At 37.9% G+C, this 19286-nt stretch overlaps 2 protein-coding genes across 2 annotated transcripts; both read right to left on the minus strand.

The window, feature by feature from the left end:
- Positions 1-9608: 9608 nt before the first annotated feature.
- Positions 9609-10574, minus strand: LOC138384079 (olfactory receptor 51G1). Its single transcript, XM_069469347.1, has one exon. The coding sequence runs from the start codon at positions 10572-10574 to the stop codon at positions 9609-9611; it is 966 nt and encodes a 321-aa protein (XP_069325448.1).
- A 6386-nt stretch (positions 10575-16960) lies between these two features.
- Positions 16961-17722, minus strand: LOC138384835 (olfactory receptor 51A7-like). Its single transcript, XM_069470499.1, has one exon. The coding sequence runs from the start codon at positions 17720-17722 to the stop codon at positions 16961-16963; it is 762 nt and encodes a 253-aa protein (XP_069326600.1).
- Between the last annotated feature and the right edge of the window lie 1564 nt (positions 17723-19286).

Consider the following 19286-nt stretch of genomic DNA (forward strand, 5'->3'; position numbering starts at 1 on the left):
AGAGCCCTAATCCTAGACATAGACCAACCTTCACTAACCGTCTCTTCTGGTTTTCCTGACGTAGAAGCCTAGTCTTGTCCAGATAGTTCATAAATGCTGCTCAGGTCACAGCGTTCCAGAGAGAACTGGAGGGTGCCTGGATGCCTGTGAAGCTATTTCCGACTGCTAGAGTAAGAAGGCAAAGCCCTGGCCCTCCTGTCAGCCAGTGATTGGCACTCTCCAGAAGTCTAGAAATCCAACTGCTGTGGACCTAGGTAGCAGGACCTACTTAGCAGGAGGGGCTGAAGCACCACCACATGCAGCCACATCCCCAATTACAAGTCTGAGTTCAGGAGAGTCCACAGAACACAGGGCAGGGATGCTAGGAGGGCCATTCTTCTACAGATGAAGAAATGAAGGCTCAGGAGAGTCTAGTCATTGAGCAGAGTTTCACATGCCAATTTAGGCCTCCTGAGGTGCAGAGCAATAATATCTCTGTTCTCAATTAATAATGCCACTAGAATGTGAGCTCAAAAAGGGTAGGAGTTTTGCTTTGTTTACCTCTGTAAAGCCAGTGCTTAGAATATGCTCTGGTTTATAGCAGTTGCTCAGAAATTTTTTCTTTGCGTAAGTAAGTTAAATTTTATTTAGTTAGCTATCAATAACTTAATGTTTTATCTCCTTAAAAAAATCCCTGTGAATCTTGTTCTATTGATAGCATGGTGCTATAGATGAGGAAACAGAAGCTTCAAGGAAACTATTAACATGTCTAAAATAAGAGAAGTAGCACATGACCAACATCTGACTTTTCTCGAGACTTCGGGCTGTAAACAACTGTTACACTTTCTTCCCAAACAGAGAATAACTCAGCATCAATTAGCAGCAGCTAACTGAATAGGTCTTCAAAAACAGTGCTGACTCTTTAGCTAAATTAATAAATAAGTGGATTGGAGAAATACGCATAAACATAATACACAGACATTTTCTCTGTCACTTTGAATACCAGTGACATTAATAGCCAGTGTCATTAACTCATTGCCCATTTGAAGGTCAGATTGGTGCTCGTGCTGTGCTCCTCAGCTTCTACTGTAGCCATGACTAGTGCTTACCACGTTTCATATCAAAGTGAATTCAGAAGAGCTGTGATAAACTTACCTGTCAGAGATAGACAAGCTACATGGTGGTTAACAATATAACTTATAAGATGGAAATAATCTAATGTATAACTAATATAAAACCTAATATATTAGATGATATAACCTAAGGCAGAAAATATTTTTGACATTAAAATGAAGTCAGGTAGTAAAGAAGAAAGAAATATGATAATCAAGGAGCATCTTCTATTTGCCAGGCTCTGTATCAGGAGCATTGCAAAAATAATCACACGCAGACTTTAGAAAAACTTTGCAAGTTAGTATTATTCCCTCAGTTCACAAATGAGAAAAGAGAAACATAGAGAATTTGATCATGTGCCTAAAGTCATATAGCCAATCAGTTCTGGAACTGGAATTCAAACTTAGATCTCTGGAGTTCCAAAGCACATACTAAAAATTTGGAAAAATTAAGGTTAACAAATCCAGACAACTGTTTAAATTAAGGCAGCCTGAAATGGGTGGAGGTTAAATGACAAAACATGGAGAAATATCAAAAGTCTGTTTCCCACCTCTGTTTGCTATAAGTTCAAGACAAACTCTCTTTGGGACTGGAATTTGTGCTTCACATGGTCAGGGGTGGGGCAGAATAAGAATCAGAGAAAAAATGATGAGAACGGGTTGTAGGAGAGGACCTAGAAATAAAAGAAAATCTAGAATAATTAAGCCAGTTGATATCTGCTTGGGAAAGATCACCTTTAGTCTGATGGACAGAGAGATCTTAGTAGTATGTGCTTCTTAATAAAGATCTTCAGATTATCTATTATCAGGTTTGGTGAGGACTTCCTGACCAGTACTAAAGCAGTTGTCCAGAGTAGGGTGAGATAGGGGATAGATTTAACCCGTGGCCTTTCTGCCCCAAGTTGCTTTGCTTGGAGACTACTTCCTGAAGGGATTTAAGCAGGTTCAATGGCTGTTCTGATTCTTTTACTTATCTTCTGTGATCACTCAGGGAAATGTCCTTTTATTTCACAGAAAAGCTTTCCTCCAAGAGGATCAGATTAATTCATATCCATCTATCTCTTTGCTTCTTGGAAATACCTTCTGATCCAACTAAGCTGTGTCTGAAACTAAGAGGTAGATGAACCCTTAATAACTGAGCTCATCGAGTGCCTGCACTGCAATTTTGCCCACCTAACTTGCTTGTCTCTCTGGGTCTCATCAATATTCCTGCTGTTACCACACAGGAAGCAGCTCTCTAGTCAGGGAACCAAGGGAGTGCATGGAGAGAAAGCTGCTGTCTGCTTTCTGAGCTAGTGCTAAGATCAGACGTGGGATCCCATGAAGCCAGCAAGATCTTACTTCAGCAGTTGCCATCTTTAGCAGGCACCCTCTACAGCCTTTCTGAGACCAAAGTCCCTTCTCTCACCTCTCTCTCCAAAGCTCAGGCTGAACCTCCTGGGGTCTCTTCTTGGCTCCACACTCAGTACCAAACACTTGCCTCCTATATTGATTCATCACATACCAAGACTGAAAACTAGAGGCTGTGGGAAGTGTGGAGAGACTAGAGGACGGAAGTTTAAATTCCTGATTTTTATGCAACTGCCTGTTGAGATCATTTCAAGGATTTTTAATCAAGTCCCTACCAGGACTCGCTCCTTGGACCTCATTACCTCATACCTTGGGGATAAGGGAAAAAGAGGAGGGGGGAGTGGTTTCATGAGATGACTAGATGGGAAGCCCAGAGGACACCGTGCCCTGGTAACCACTGCTGAAGGATATGATGAAAGTTTTGAACAAACTCCACCACTTCAGGAAAGCAGAGTGGATGTTGTCCACAATGTTTTATGTGTGATACAGCAAACTCCAGTTTATGCACATTGGATGCAATAGTGTGCATGTTAGGTATATATAACCATATGTGAATTTAAAAAGGGCTTTTTATTTTTTTATTTTTTATTTCAGAGTATTACGGGGGTACAAACATTTAGGTGATGTATATTGCCTTTGCATGCCCCGAGTCAGAGCTACATCGTGCCCATCCCCCAGACAGTACACACTGCACCCATTAGGTGTGAATATACTCATCCCCTCCACCCCCTCCCACCTGCCTGACACCCAGTGAATGTTACCTCCATATGTGCACATAAGTATTGATCAATTAGTACCAATTTGATGCTGAGCACATTTGGTGCTTGTTTTTCCATTCTTGTGATACTTCACTATGAAGAATGGGCTCTAGCTCTATCAAGGATAATACAAGAGATGTTAGTTCACCATTGTTTTTTGTGGCTGAGTAGTACTCCATGGTATACAGATACCACATTTTATTAATCCAGTCATGTACTGATTGGTCACTATGGATAACAGACTTAAACCTAAGGCATGAAACCATAAGAATTCTAGAAGAAAATGTTGGAAAACTCTTATAGTCATCAGCCTAGGGAAAGAATTTATGAAGAAGACTCTAAAGGCAATCACAGCAACAACAAAAATAAGTAAATGGGACCTGATCAAATTAAAAAGCTTCTGCACAGCCAAGGAAAGTATTATCAGAGCAAACAAACAACCTACAGAATGGGAGAAAATATTTGCATGCTAAACATCCAGCAAAAGGCTAATAACTAGAATCTACATAGAACTTAAGAAAATCAGCAAGAACAAGGGCTTTTTAAATTTTTAATGTTTTTCCCATCACCAAGGGGAAGAAGGAAGTCAGGCCAGGATCTTGGAGACACTGTGATAGTGTTGATGGTTATTCTTGGTGCCCCGGGTAACCCTGTATTCTCCTGCCCCATCTACACTCAGGGACTCCATCTCCTCTTCCTCTCTCTGCTCTACTCAAAACTCAGCCCTTCGTTTCTAGATGTCAAAGAGCTAATTGAAGAAACTAGTCAATTCTTATGCCCTAGTGGGTGAGCCCATGCAAAAGGTAGTTAAACCTAAAAACGAGATTTTATATGTTAATACAAGGATATGAAGAGTTAATTATCCATTTTTAGGCCCTGGAAGAGCAGATGGAGAAAAGATTTTAGAAATATGGAGAGGCATTTCAGTGTTTTCATTGCCTAGATAATTAGTATCCAGCTTATTGCATCTCTCATGGAAGTATAAAGATATAAATATTAAGGGATTTCCCAGAGTCCCCAAACCATTCATAAGAGGTTATTTTAATTCATTGTCCTTAACTCTTTAGAATGTGGCAGGTTTCCTCTTCTGGCCACATTCCAGTAATATTTGGTTGAGCGTGTTATACATTTAAATGTTACAAAACAGTGTTTTTCAAATTACAGTCCCTGAATGACCTAGATTGGAATCTCTTGTGATGCTTATTAAAATGTATATTTCTGGGCCACACCTCTGCAGGACAGAATCAGAAACTCTGACAACCACAAAGGTTTAGTAATTTTCATATATCCTCATCCTTGTGATTTGTTTTCAACTCTGATTCCATAATTTTTTATTCCCTCTATAATTTAATGTGCATCTTCACCCTTAGCCTGGGATTTGTTTCAAAACAAAGTTACTTGTATTAATTTGCTGGAGCTATCATAACAAAATATCATGAACTGGGTAGCTTAACAGCAGAAATTTATTTTTTCACAATCCTAAAGGCCAGAATAATCTAAGATTAAATTGTGGACAGGTTTGGTTGCTCCTGAGGCCTCTCTCCATGGTTTACAGATGGCCACCATCTCACTATGTCCTCACAATCCCTTTCTTCTATATATGCACACTCTTGTTTTCTCCTTGGGCATCCAAATTTACCCTTCCTCCAAGGATACCAGTTATATTGGATTAGGGCCCACCACACTAGCCTCATTTTAACTTAATCACCTCTTTAATGTCCATACCTCCTGTTTTTCCAGACATCCTGTCACACATTTATTCACCTGCTGAACAAATATTTTATAACAAATTAATAATTTGCATATAATGAAATGATGTTGTGGGAATGAGACAAGAACGTAGAGTGGCACATAAAATGAGATAAATAATCCCTATTCTCCAGGAAAAATCTTAGCTAGAAAAATAAGAGTGTACTCATTTATTTATTCATTGGTTCCTTCAGGTGTTAACTTACTCAACACATGTATGTTAAACCCTGAACGCAATTTTCTCTCTCTTCCTCCTCCCTAATCTCTATTTCTCTCTCTCCTCTCTTCTCTTTCTAACTCTATCCTCTCTCTCTAAAAGAATTTAAATATGAAATTAAATTAATTCTTATAAAAAGGAACAGATTTGACCAAAACATAATAAAATTTCGGCAATGAATTTTATTGTGTTTTATTTTTCAAATAAATTCTTATGGCTATGATTGTAATGAAAATAAAAGTAATGAATTTTTAAAGTTTGGGAGTCATATGTATTAATATTTTAATGTGTAGCCCATGTACTCTCACTTACCCAGCACTTCCAGATCTACAACATTTGATACTCCCATGAAATTTACAGACAATGAACTTCCTTCATTTCATGGATGCCTGGAACAGTGCCTGGCATCGAACTGGTTCGCAACATATATTTGCTGACCAAGCTGGTGAAGGAGGTCACAGAGCCTTTGACTCTATGCCTAGATTTCCTTTCTAGCCTTACTGTCTTCCAGAGCTCTGGCATTAGAATTCAATACCTCATACCTGACTCTCATCTCTAGCTTTCCCCACATAGCTCCCCAAATCCACTCCCCTTAGTTCCCACTTGGTAAAGATCTGGCAAATTGATTACCTGGTATTGTGAGACTGCAAACTCTTTACAGTGGAATCTGTCATCTTTCTCTCTCTTTTTACCGTGTTCTTAATTTCCTTATTTTAAAGAAAAAATTAAAATTTCAGATTTATATTTCAAAATGCATTCATGAAAGGGAGATGTGAAGGGTTGGATGGTGGCTTCTTAGGGCTTTGCAGACCACACTATGCCCCTGTGTGATTTCTTCATTAGGGTGAAGAGTGGGGCTTAGGTCAGAGATGGACGAAAAGGTGGGGAACAGAATATTATGTTTTACAGTTACCTACATTTCTGTCTTTATAGTATCTTTTTTATAAGAGCTCTTTGTGGTCACATTTAAGAAACCTAAGCCTTCTTTTGGGTTTTAACATCATTCAGATCCTTGCCAGACCTCGACTAAATCTCTTTCTTGATATGAACATCTAGTAGAACCAGAGGTAGGCCATCTGTCACTGCTTGTGTGAGTGGGAGTGGGGGCATGTTTTATTGCCTCCTTGAGTCCATGAGTATGTTTGTATAAGCACAGAGCTCTTTGAACACAGTGGTTCATTCATGCCTATGTGTGTACAGTCATGGGTCCTTTACTGTATTTTATAGAACATGACAGCTTAAAAGCAGTGAAAACAGGCTCAGGTTTAGAATACATGAAACCTGGATTTGTCTCCCAGCCCTGCTCGTAGTCAATTGCTATCTTTCAGCACCACTCTTCTCCAGTGTAACATGGGGATAATAAAATCCAATCTGCTGAGTAATTGGAATGATTAACCACAGCCGCCATGAAATTCTTGGTGTATGGGAGGCAGTCAATAAGCAGTAGCTATTGTTTCCACTAATAAACCACCCTGTTAGATATTAATGTGTGCATTTTACACTGAGGGGGCATAAGACAAGCCATTAGACCGAATATAGCTGCTTTCCTCCACCTCTCCTTGCCTTTCTCTTTTATTACTCTCTTCCTCCCTATCTTCTTCCTTCCTTTTGCCTTTCCTCTTTCCTAGCTTCAATTTATCTACCATTTTCTCCTCTGACTTCTCTACCCAGAAAATGCTTTACTTTAGGAAAACTCATGTTCACAAGCCTCTAAAGAGATAGGCCTCTGTGCCATTTTGTTTACTACAGCTTCCTTCCACATCATCTGGTCCCCAGTGCACTTGTGATGGAGCCATGACTATTTCTCTGACTTCCAGCCTGATTCCTTCCAACCTAAATCCCATTCTAATCACTGACATTTGGAGATTGGGCTCTTCCCGAAACTCACGTGCCTCAGGATGGGGTGGCCTCCCATAAACATGTTTTTTGACCCAGAAAGAAAACTTTAATTTTTTGGTATGAGGCCCTAGATATAGTAGGTGCTCAGAATATTATGAGAAATTATGATCTTTATGACAATAGTGACGATGATACAATTAAACACAAAGTGAACACAAAACAATTGAACCTAATGCCTTAAGCATGATTCCAGGCAGTACAGTGTGCAGTGTGCAGTTCTGCCAAGGACTTTTGGGTTTATTCCTCAGGCCCAAATAGGGAGAATTACGTTATGAAAATCCCTTCATGTTAGAGCCAAATTTACCTATGTTTATGGCTTATCTATGTTGATGATCCTCTATACAATATCTAATATGAGAAATGTAATCATTTCTCTAGTAGTCTACCATAATTTTGAAAGCATGCTTTAATCCAGAAAATGAAACTAGTAGTAAATAAATCCAGCTATTATCATCACTCACAGATATCAGACTTCATCTTCGAGTCTTTCCTTAAACATAGAATTGTGGAGATAAGTGATTATTTATTGAGTTTTGTGAATCTAGAGAAAGCTAATATTTGAAGTCAAACCACACATACTTATTTAGATTTTGTCCTGATTTCTAAACAATCTTTCAGGAGCTGAGTAACAAGTTGGTAGAGAAGGTACAACCAAAAACAGCAGAAGGCATAGAAACAGCTTGCAGGGCTTTTATACTCTTATGACAAATGGATGGAGTACTTGTCTTCTTTGAACTCTGTGAAAGACATTCTTCCAAGACTCACAATATTGGCCTAGTCCAGGGACCTCCAGTACAATCCATGTTGCCCCAGATCCTGATTTGGGGCTTCAGTCTGACAAAGACAGAGACATACTGGCTCTTCCAAAAGAGAACCAGAATAGGTACATGGGCTAGGTTGTAAAGCATACATTAAGTAAAATAAATAAAGGAGAATGTCAGGTCAATGAGATATACAGCTCATACACTGGCCAAAGGCTGGTGGCTTTATCCAGTATAGAAACATTTTACTAAGAAAAAGTATAGGTATAAGAGGTTTATAATTTGGGGCATAAAAGCATGCATGTGCAGATCTATTTGATTTTGTTTGTAAAAATATGTAAGCATTTTTGTTAAATATATGTGTCTTCTCAAAATTGGTATTCAATTAAGATGTATATTGTCTGAATATACCTATTTGAAGCATTTGCGTCTCTGTGTAAATATATGTATATCTTTGTAGGTGTTCATATCCACATGTGCCTATCTAAGTTTTTGCTAAGGTAATTATGTTTATAGTTCTCTTCCTTGGTGTCTTCCACACAGGGAAAACCAAGGTGATAAAACTGATCATTTCATGTAGTCAAATTTCTTATATCACTACTAGTTATAGTTCCTTCCTCTTCATGGTGAAATATTTTATCTTTATGTTTCTCTTCCAATGACTTCATTTTTGGTATCTAGAGTCAGGCTGAGGCAACTGGAAAGAGAAGAAATTTCTGAGCCAAAACTCTCCTCTTGCCATGACCCCAGGTAAAGTCCTAGATTAGGACAGGTCTACCTACATAAATATATAAAGTGTTATAGTTCACTCCTTACGTATCTGGACATATGTGCTAACATCCAGCAATGAATTTATACAAACTGGCTCAGTGGGAATATATACGAACACAAACAAGCATGGCATGGCAAATATACACACACAGAAACGTCAAAACACACTCAGAAAGAACATTAGTGTGTGTGTGCACACGTGTGTGCTTTGTTTGATATTGCTAGACACAGAGATGAGAGAAACATCCTGAAAATAAATGTAACAGGTACTTTTCTCCCACCTTTTTACCCCTGTAATATATGTAATAGTGAAGAAAAAAATCAAGTTGCTTGACTAGTTACTCAGATGGTGGGTGATAACCCTCAACCTTCATTATCTCTTTTGAGGATTAAGCATGAATTTTTTTTATTGTTTCAATTTTATACCTTCCCTCAAACTCCCAGGGAATCTGCTCCTTTTTTTAAATTTTATGGGTATGTGCTTAGTAAGCACTGTCATGAAAAGGCATTACTTGGGGCATGGGTATGGATATGTGCAAATATATTGTAAATAAATAAAAAATATAATTATAATATGGTAACATAAAAATAAATAAACTAAAATACAAGTTTAAAGGATCAATCATCAATCAAATTCCACTGACCAGAGGATTAAAAGATGAAACATATGTACTCTTTTGGATTTTCTCAAATAATATTAAATAGTTAATATTTTTTGAGAATTGTATATTTGTCAGTTACTGTGTTAGGTATTAACATGAATTATATCATTCAATCTTCACAATATCCCAATGAGGAAAGAAGTTGTTATAATTACTTCCATGCTCATTCTGCAGTTGAAGAAACAGAAGAACAGAGAGGTGATTAACTCTCCCCAGGTCGCAGTGCCTGTACGCTGCACAGGTAATTACGTTTTTGTTGATATCAAGTAGTTTATTGTTTTGCCACAGCATAGCTGAAACCAAATGTACCTGTGGGCTTTATGCCCAAAACTTCTTCCCTTCCCTCTAACTCAATCTTGCTGAAAACACCTAAGTGACTTTACAAACTCAAACTTCTTAATGATGCGCTGACGGATTTGCTTGGTCTTGATGCTGTAGACAATAGGGTTCATGAGGGGTGGCACCAGCAGATACACATAAGACATGAGAAGGTGTAAGATGTGGGGAAGATGTTCACCAAAGCGATGCACAAGAGACAAGCCAATCATGGGGGTATAGAACAGTAACACAGCACAGATATGGGAGACACAGGTGTTAAGGGCTCTAAGTCGCTCCTGGTGGGAAGCAATACTCAGCACGGTGCGAAGGATAAGGGCATAGGAGAGAAAGATGAGCAGGGAGTCCACACCCACTGTGCAGGCCACAACAAAGAGCCCGTAGATGTGATTGACAATGATGTTAGAGCAGGCCAGCTTCATGATCTCTAGGTGCAGACAGTAGGCATGGCCCAGCACATGGGAGTGACAGTACTGGAAGCGCTTAAGAAGAAAAGGCAAGGGGAGGATGAGGAGGGCACTTCTAAGCACCGAGCTTAGCCCCATCTTGACAATACGCTCAGGTGTCAGGACCGTGGAGTAACGCAGTGGGTTGCAAATAGCCACATAGCGGTCAAAGGACATGGACAATAGAACTGATGACTCCACTAGAGACAAGGTATGGATGAAGAAGAGCTGAGTGAAGCAGGCAGGGATGCCAATCTCTCTGGCATCAAACCAGAAGATGCCCAGCACCGTGGGCAATGTGGAAAGGCAAAGGCCCAAGTCTGTGAGGGCCAGCATGGCCAAGAAATAGTACATGGGTTCATGGAGGGTGGCATCAGTATGGATGACATGGAGAATGGTAAGATTCCCCAAGATAACTGTCAAGTAGATGGTGCAGAAGGGAATAGAGATCCAGCCATTGAGATGTTCCACACCTTGAAAGCCCGTCAGGAAGAAAGTGGCTTTTTGGAGGCTGCTATTATCAGGGATTGTCATAGCTTTACAATCTTGGATTTATCAACCTGTAATATAGAATGAGATTCCTGGAGAATGACAGGCCTGAATTCTTACTCACCTAATTTTTCCAGGACCATTAAGTCAACAAGGGTCTGCAGATCACATGGAAAAGAGCTGGGGGGCTTGATCTACTGCCCTTTTCTAGAGGGTCTAGGAAGGGGACTTTTATAGTGGATTACTATAGCTCACGACTGCCATGTGATTTAGCTTAATGGTGGTGTGTCCACCGGTATTGGACTCTCAGAGGTTTAATGAAATCATCTAAGATGGCTCTTTTTTATGTGCTCCTCCCTGAAAAAAATTCTCCAATTCAATCACTAGAGCATTCAGAATTTGTGTCATATACATGGGGGATTGGTAGTACATATCACTTTGCATGATTGTCTACTTGAATTGGGTGTATATAATGTGTCTTTAAATGGATTTGTAATTTGCCTGGGGATTTTGTTTTATTTCACAGTGTCCAGCCTACAGGGGAGACCAGAGGAAGTATTTAGCTAATGTTTGTTGAACTCCTTGAACTCCTAACACGTGACCAGATTGATGCCACCCCTGCATCTACATACCAGCTTCTGGTGGGTTAGGAGTGGTAGTGGGCAAATCTGAAGCTTTGAACTGAGGAACGTCTTAGAAGAATATGAAACTTTAGAAAACAAATAGTTACAGGAAAGGGGGATTTGGGACTTAGTTCTGAGAGAAACGCCAGGAGAGATGCGTATCTCCAATATCAGGAGGGTTAGGTGAGGACGTAGAGATGTGGATGCAGAAGAAGTGTGCATCAGGTCTGAAGCACAAGGAGCAAAGAAAAGAAATCTTAAATTACAAGGGAATGTCTCTAATCTTTGGTTTAGGAAGAAGAAACTAGATCTGAAGGCACTCAGAGAGAGCTATGCCCCTGGGGCTTGGATTGGTAATAGGTCTGTTCCTTTATTATCTGAACTGGGTCCTCTTTTACTCTGCCTTCAGAACTTTTATTTAATTACATTGCAAAATTCTCTATTGTGTTCTACGTATGTAAGTGCAATGCGACCAGTGCATTATTACATGCATAAAAAGCTTAAAATAGATAACATTTATCAAATATATTATGTGCCTATTATATTTCTAAATGCCTAATGTGTATTACGTCATTAAAGTCTGAGACAAATTCTATCATATAGGGTCTATTCTTAGGAGCATAGTACAGGTGAGAAATTGTTGAAACAGAGAGGTAAAGTGACCTGGGTAAGGTTACAGAGCAGTTGAGGATAAAATTCAAACACTGAAAGTATACTCCAGAGCCTATGCTATTGGCCTTTATACCATATTTCCTGCTACTATTGCATAACACATAGCTGCTATAAGAGTCTGACAATTAAAAAATTAAAAAAAAAAAAAACATGAGATTTTTACTTTGGACAAGTCTGTGGATAGCCTTTTCCATTGTATGAATGACATTCGATTAGCCAAGACAAGATAACATTAGAGAAGGAACATGTTTTAAAGACCAAGTTCAGTTTGAGGAATGCTAGATGTAAGTGTAAACAGGAATTCCTAAGGAAAGTGTCTGGAGGATATTAAATGATCTTTGGACTCACTTATATGAGTGAGGGCTTGACTTGTAGAATATCTGCTGTGAGTATGGAGAAAATTGCTAGGGGATGAAATGTGAAAAGGAGACAGGAACTCAGTTCATAAAACTGGAAATTTTTAAATGAGGGTAAAACATAATATTAAAACTGGAAAAAAGAGAGAACGGAGAATCAGAGACACAGGATGAAAACAGTAGTAAATAATGTTAATAAAACTAAGTCACCACTGTTGACTACAAAAAAGAAATAAAGAAAGATAAAAGTTTTCAAAAAGGCATTACACTTATGGTGGTGAGGTCATCATCAATTTTTCAGAGAATGTTTCAATAGGCAAGAAATGGATTATGAGGGCTTAAATTATTGGTGAGTGAAAAAGAATAAATAAAAAAGTCTATATTTTGTGTAATTTTCCTCCAAGGGAAAATATACAGATGGGTAAAAATATCAGGATGTTTTAAGGAAGAAAGATAGGAAGTCGAGGATTTTCTTCAAAAAGCTTCCTCTTTCTCAGTAAGGTAGTGACACTTTGAAGGGCTGAGGATAAAGAAAGACCAAAATTTCCTGTCCAGCTTTTGCCACTCACACTTCAAATCAAAACAAATACTAATAAAATAATAATACAATAATTAGTATAATAATAAAGCTTTTCTAGTTTTATGATTCCAAAGGGGAATCTAGAGAAGGATATAAAAAGGTATGACAAGGAAAGAGAAAGAAATGAAGTGCAGAATTAGAGGGGAGGTGGGGTCTGAAAGAAAAAATGGGTGTCATAGGATTTAGAGAACGTGCTGTGGGCGGCTTAGGCAGTGAGGCAAACAGGTTTTGAGATTGAGTGCATTGATTAAGGAAGAAAACAGCAACAGAATTTTAAAAAGGAATAACAATAAAGAAGGGAAAATTTCCCATCACTAAAGGAGAGATGCAAACACAACTTTAAATATATGTGTGTCTTTTCCACCAGCAGACTCACAGTGAAACTTGTTTCTATCCATCTCACTCTGAGACATTTCAGAGAGTTTGAGAAACACAAGAAACCTTCAGAGGTCATCCTTTGCATTCCTGTATCTCCAGACAGGGAAGAGTCAATCTGCCTACCTATTGAGAAGTTGCAGTTATAGTGTTCCATCCCAGCTATTTTCTCATCTTCAAATATATTCCTTGCATTTTATATTCTGGATATGGGTAAGGGGCAAGGGCGTAAGTCCTAAGGAGGGAAAGAAAAGATAAAAGCAAGTCATGAAAAACACCCGAGGGTCAGAATTATTGCATCACTAGAGCTTGCAACTGTGGCACAGATTTGGAGCCTAATAAAGTTTACTCAATAAATATTCAATAAATTTATGAAGGAATGGATAGAAAAGAGAGGAGATGCAGTAGAGATTAAGCACAATAATTTTTAGTGTAGCTACTCTCTGTTTCCTTCTCAATGACACTCATCTCCAGATCAATGGATCAGAGAAGTGTCAGCTAATTCCTTCACTAGACTACATGAGACATGATCCTCCCTTGAGTTCTAACTTACTGGAATAAAGGAATGTCATCCTAGAGTGTATGAAGGAGACAGAGAAGAGGTGGGTTGAGCCGTGATCCCAATGACACTCTTACTCCCTCTGACTTGTATTCTTCATATAATTTCACACAAAGTTGTTTACTATTCTCAACATCTGTATTGGTGACAGTCTACAAAATTATTCCCATGACAATCATGACCTTATCTAAGCATAGAGCTTGATTTTTACAAAGGGCTATCAAATCTACTTTAATATTTAATTATTATAATCCAATTTTAAGGTAAGGGAGGTAGAGTTTACAATTTCAATTTTGAAGGTCAAGGACCTATTGGTCAAAATGATGATAAAAGAGATGAGTGGCAGCAGGGATTAAACAAAATGATCAATATGACTTTTACAAGATCACATAGAGTGACAAACCTGGGACTAGAACCACAGGTCTGCAATCCCGAGTCCATCCACCACTTAAATCTTCTTTGATTGACAGGATGTGGGATTTAGCAAGCAGCTAAGATGGAGAGCTCAGTGTATGGCCCTGGTTCTATATGCCCAGGTATCTCTGTGTTCTGACTGTCCTCTGTGGGATTCTGTTTGCAATACAGACCTGAGCACCAACAGCTGGAGAGAAAAGGGCCTGGAGGGTATACTTCCATCTAAAAGTCAGGTTGGATGGTGGCTCGGCTAAAAGAATAATCCTTGTTTAAAACTCAGAGTCTTTTTGAAGAGCCCAGAAGCTTCTCCTCAGGGCCCTTTCCAGAGGCTGAGAACTCCCTGAAGAGTTCTTATAGCTCTTTTCTGAGGATGGAGGCCACAGGAGACTGAGAAAACACTGTATCTGAGCAATGAGGTACACAAATAAAGCATTAGGAGGGAGAATTCTCCTGTATGTGTGTAAGGGATATCTTCTAAATGTTAGGATATTTCTAGTTATGGGTCCATCTTGTGAAACTGGTTAAGAAAGACCTAGCTAGACCTGAAGACCAATATTTCATGAGAGAAAGAGAGTGAGAGAGACCTAGAGAAGAGAGAGATGATTCAGTTTCAAATAAAATATAAAGGTGATTTCAACCTTATCTCCTGATACTATCTAGCCATGCCACCCTGTGACCATGGGCAAATTACTTCATCTTTCTGAGATTATTTTCTTATGTCTTAAAAAAAGGAACTTCTCCCCTTGTTTTGTTTTGGTTTTTAATGCAGATCCTGGTACTAAAAGGCATTCTTAGCTGTTAACTGCTAGTGTGATTTGGTTTGAGTTTAGGAAGAAGGAGATTTCCCCTAAGCCTTCAGTCTGGAACTATAGGTTTCTTAATTACTATTGGCTGTTCTTTGTGTCTTCTCCCTAGGACACATGTGGTTTACATCATAATTCTGAAATTTATACTCCAAATGTCAATTTAATACCTTCAGATAGTTCACCAACCCATTTACACTACCAACATCTATATCAAGAGTTCTTTCAAAATTGATTTAAACAATTGAAATAAACATATGAACAGAATAGCTCATATTTAATTGATTCTCAGTAAACAGCATTATTAAAATAATTAGTAGAGTGACCACCATCCTTTTTTAACAAGACTGAACCTAATTGACACTTGTTGTCTTGGTTTCCCAACCAGTTTGGAGTCTGTCCCAGATTTTTTATTTTTCCACAACGTGTTATAAATAACTACTTCAAAATGATGGGCTGCTACATCTCCACTTTGTACTTCAAGGTTCTGCAGCTTATTAAGCTGCAGCTTAATCTAATTGCATATGAGATACATGTACAGTGCATACAGTTCTCACTTTAAATGTACTGGCATACAAGCATGCAGCCACAGCTAACTTTTTCCAACTTCGACTGGTGGTGGAAGTTGTACTTGACAATGCTGGCTCTTCCATATACTTTTATTTATTCACTCATTTAAATCAGACACTTTGGTTACTTCTTTGCCAAAGCTGTGAAATGAATGAAACTACAGGGCTGCAAGTAGCCTGGGGTCAACAGGAAATTATTTGATTAAGTAAACCCAAAAATATGTGCAGGAAATAAAGACCAATGCCTAGCTAGTGTTTATCATTTATTATAGTGGTATGATTTATTTCATTGTTTAATAATATTATTTTTCGATAAATCCATTGGCATAAAAGAGGCTGACAAATAAAAGTTCACAATTCAGATTTAAACAATTTATTTCTACTTCTCAGGAACATCTATAATAAACTTATAACTTGCACAAGATGTTTGTCAACATGTACCATCACTGTGGTGGCCAAAATGATATAATCAGTCACCACATGTACTCACCATCAAATTGGTATTAAATGATCAACACTTAAGTGCACATATAGTAGTAACATTCATCGGGTGTCAGGCAGATGGGAGGGGGGAGGAGGGGATGGGTATATTCACACCTAATGGATGTGGTGTGCACCATCTAGGGGATGGACACGCTTGAAGCTCTGACTCGGGTGGGGCAAAGGCAATATATGTAACCTAAACATTTGTACCTCCATGATATGCTGAAATAAAAAAAATTAAAAAAATAAATTAAAAAAATAAAAAAGATGCTCTTGGGAAACATGGCTATAATTACTTCATCCTAAAAATTGGGAGTTAAATATATATATATATATATATAGTGAAAAAGTTTAAAAAGTAATAACTATATATGAGAATGTGCACATGAGAAGATAAATGTAATTTTTTTTTTACAAAGGTCATTAAAGTAAACAATGGAGATATAGTCATTTAAGTCTCTTTTAATTATGGAATTGGTAATAATGACTCATATGACTCCAGAGTAACAGCACTTATCATTTATAGTTGTAATTTATATCCAAATATACAGTTAATATACATATTTTAAAATCGTTGAGTCTGTGCAGGATGTTTTGGAATTAAATAAATCAACCATTGCATCATCATGAACCTTAAAAAAAACTGAAGAAGCAATTTATCCCTTCTCTTAATAGGCTTTTGTTAGGAAAGTGAAGGAAAGTAAGGAAACAGGTTTTTTTTTTTTTTTTTTAAGACATAGATATGGTACTTTTTCACATTTTTTTACTGTCACATATTCTAGAAAGCAGGAAGTAGAAGCTTCCAGTCTTCCTGTAAGGCTGAAATTTTTATATATACAATCTGAGAATCAGAGAGCTGAACTTTCCCATGATCACAGCAGTGTTAAGGGTATTTAGAATAGTGAATATCAAAGGTCATTCATTTTATGAGCTCTTTCTGAGTATTAAACCCAAGACCATTCTACTTACACGTTTAGTCCCTTTCTCATTCCTTTGATCAGCTTATTTTTGGACAAAATTTCCCCACGACCTTTTCCCAGATTTGACGAGTCTTCACACAGTACACAATGGGGTTCATGAGTGGTGGCACCAGAAGGAATATATCAGCCGTGAGCACATGGATCATAGGAGACACATCCCTGGCAAAATGGTGGAGAATTGCCGCACTCAGCATGGGCACATAGAAGATGAGCACGGCACAGATATGAGAGATGCAGGTGTTGAGGGCCTTGAACTGTTCTCTTTGGGTTGCGATTCCTAGTACAGTCCTCAAAATCATAATGTAGGAGAAAATAATAAACACCAAGTCCAACACAGTAGAAAGTGCTGCAAAGAGTCCATAAACAACATTGACTCTGTTGTCAGAGCATGCCAGCTTCATGACATCCTGGTGGAGACAATAGGAGTGGGAGAGCAGGTTTTGATGACAGTATGTCAGCCGTTGCAAGAGAAACGGCAGTGGAAGGATCAAGAGAACATTCTTGGAAGTCAGAAAGACTCCTGTTTTGATAACTCTTGGGCTGGTTAAGATTGTGCTGTATCTCAAAGGGTTGTGGATTGCCACATATCGGTCAAATGCCATTACAGACAGCACCGAGGCTTCCGTGACTGTGAACAGATGGATAAAAAACTCCTGGGAAAAGCATGCAGCTGCATGAATTTCCTGGATACCAAATAGAAATAGTCCCAATGTGGTGGGTAAGGAAGAGAGGGACAGCCCTAGGTCAGAGATGGAGAGCATGGAAAGGAAATAGTACATGGGTTCATGAAGGCTTTGTTCCGTCTTGATAAAGAAGAGGATGGTAAAATTCCCCAGGAAAGAAAGAAGGTACACAGATGAGAAAGGAATGGATATCCAGATGTGACTCTCTTCTAGCCCAGGGATTCCAGTTAGAAAGAATCTGAGAACTTCAATGTTTGTGTCATTAAGAGGAGACATGACACACGGAAAGATACTTAACCAGATGTTGCCTCAATGCAGTTGGAAATTTCTTTAATGAAGTTATGGTAGAAGATATCCCTTTCTGGTACAATGTACATCACCGATACTAAGAGGACTGGTAGATACTTCTTAAAGCCAAATGTCTATGTTTGTACTGTCAGTTCGGACTGTAAAAAAAAAAAAAAAGAAAGAAAAAAAGTCAAACACAGAAACAAATGAGAAGAATATGACCCACTTTCTCATCCAGGCATTTGTTTCAATTTGTTAAAGTGTCAAGTAATTTGGACTTTTAATATTTAACAATTCCAGATAATCTTTTGACCACATGAAAGTACTCATGTACCAATCTCACAAATCAGGTCTCCAATTTCATGGCTTTCTTCTTTCAGTTTTATAAAACTTCTTGATGAAGGGAAACAAAATCTTGAAGGGAAAGACGGCATTTATTGTAGATTAGAGGTGAGATTCATAAATTATTCCATACATATATTCATACCTATATATCTCTATAAGATAAATATTTGAAGTAATGGCTGAAATGGAAGTTTATAATTATACAGTCTTATAGTTAAAAGGGACCTTTAAAAATACATAGTTTTACCCTCCTGCCTATATGGAAGTCACTCTAACTCATGCTGAATAGGTTGTCATTGGCTTACACATCCTAACTTATTACCAGTATTAACATATTAACAACTACCTAAAGCTTTCTACTTCTGCTTGAATACTCATATAGTTTTTCTTCTTTGAATTGAGTTGATATATGTTTCTAAAAAAATGCTATCTTCTTTTCTCTGAAAGTAAATAATTTAGTCCCTTTTACACAAAATAGCTTCTTATTTTCCTTATTATTATTATTATTAGAGTAATGTCTGTCTTCTCCGACAATTAGAATATAGAGAGTAGGGAATTATGCACTGCTCACTACTGCATTTCCAGTTCCTAGTATAAGTGCAGTTTAGTTGTAGACTCATACTTATTTATAAAATTGAATATTATTTCCCAAAGTTGAAGACAGGAATAGTTTTCTCCATTCTTCAGGGTAAACTTCGTCTATTCCATCATATAACATGTTGTGATTTTTGCTTGTTTGTTTTGTTTTGTTTTAGATTCCTCATTTTGTGCACCTCAAACAACAAGAAATATTAGACCTTTTTAACATATCTAAAACCAATGTTCCTTGACTATTGGTTCAAGAGAGTGTCTATCTCTTCCAAAGTCTTTATTTTCCATTTTTTAATGATCTAGGAATTATTAACTCTCCATTTAATCATATGTACAATCTCCCTCACTTTTAATTACTCGTCAAAGTTGATTCTTTTCCAAGAATATTGGGAGTATGGGAAAACATTTGCTTCTAGGAAAGTATAATCTCTTTGTG

Source organism: Eulemur rufifrons, chromosome 6 (assembly GCF_041146395.1).
Source record: "Eulemur rufifrons isolate Redbay chromosome 6, OSU_ERuf_1, whole genome shotgun sequence".
Taxonomy (NCBI): Eukaryota; Metazoa; Chordata; class Mammalia; order Primates; family Lemuridae; genus Eulemur; species Eulemur rufifrons.

Coding starts and splice junctions, on each gene's coding strand:
- LOC138384079 (XM_069469347.1), bottom strand. CDS start 10,574: ATGACAATCCCTGATAATAGCAGCCTCCAAAAAGCCACTTTCTTCCTG.
- LOC138384835 (XM_069470499.1), bottom strand. CDS start 17,722: ATGTACTATTTCCTTTCCATGCTCTCCATCTCTGACCTAGGGCTGTCC.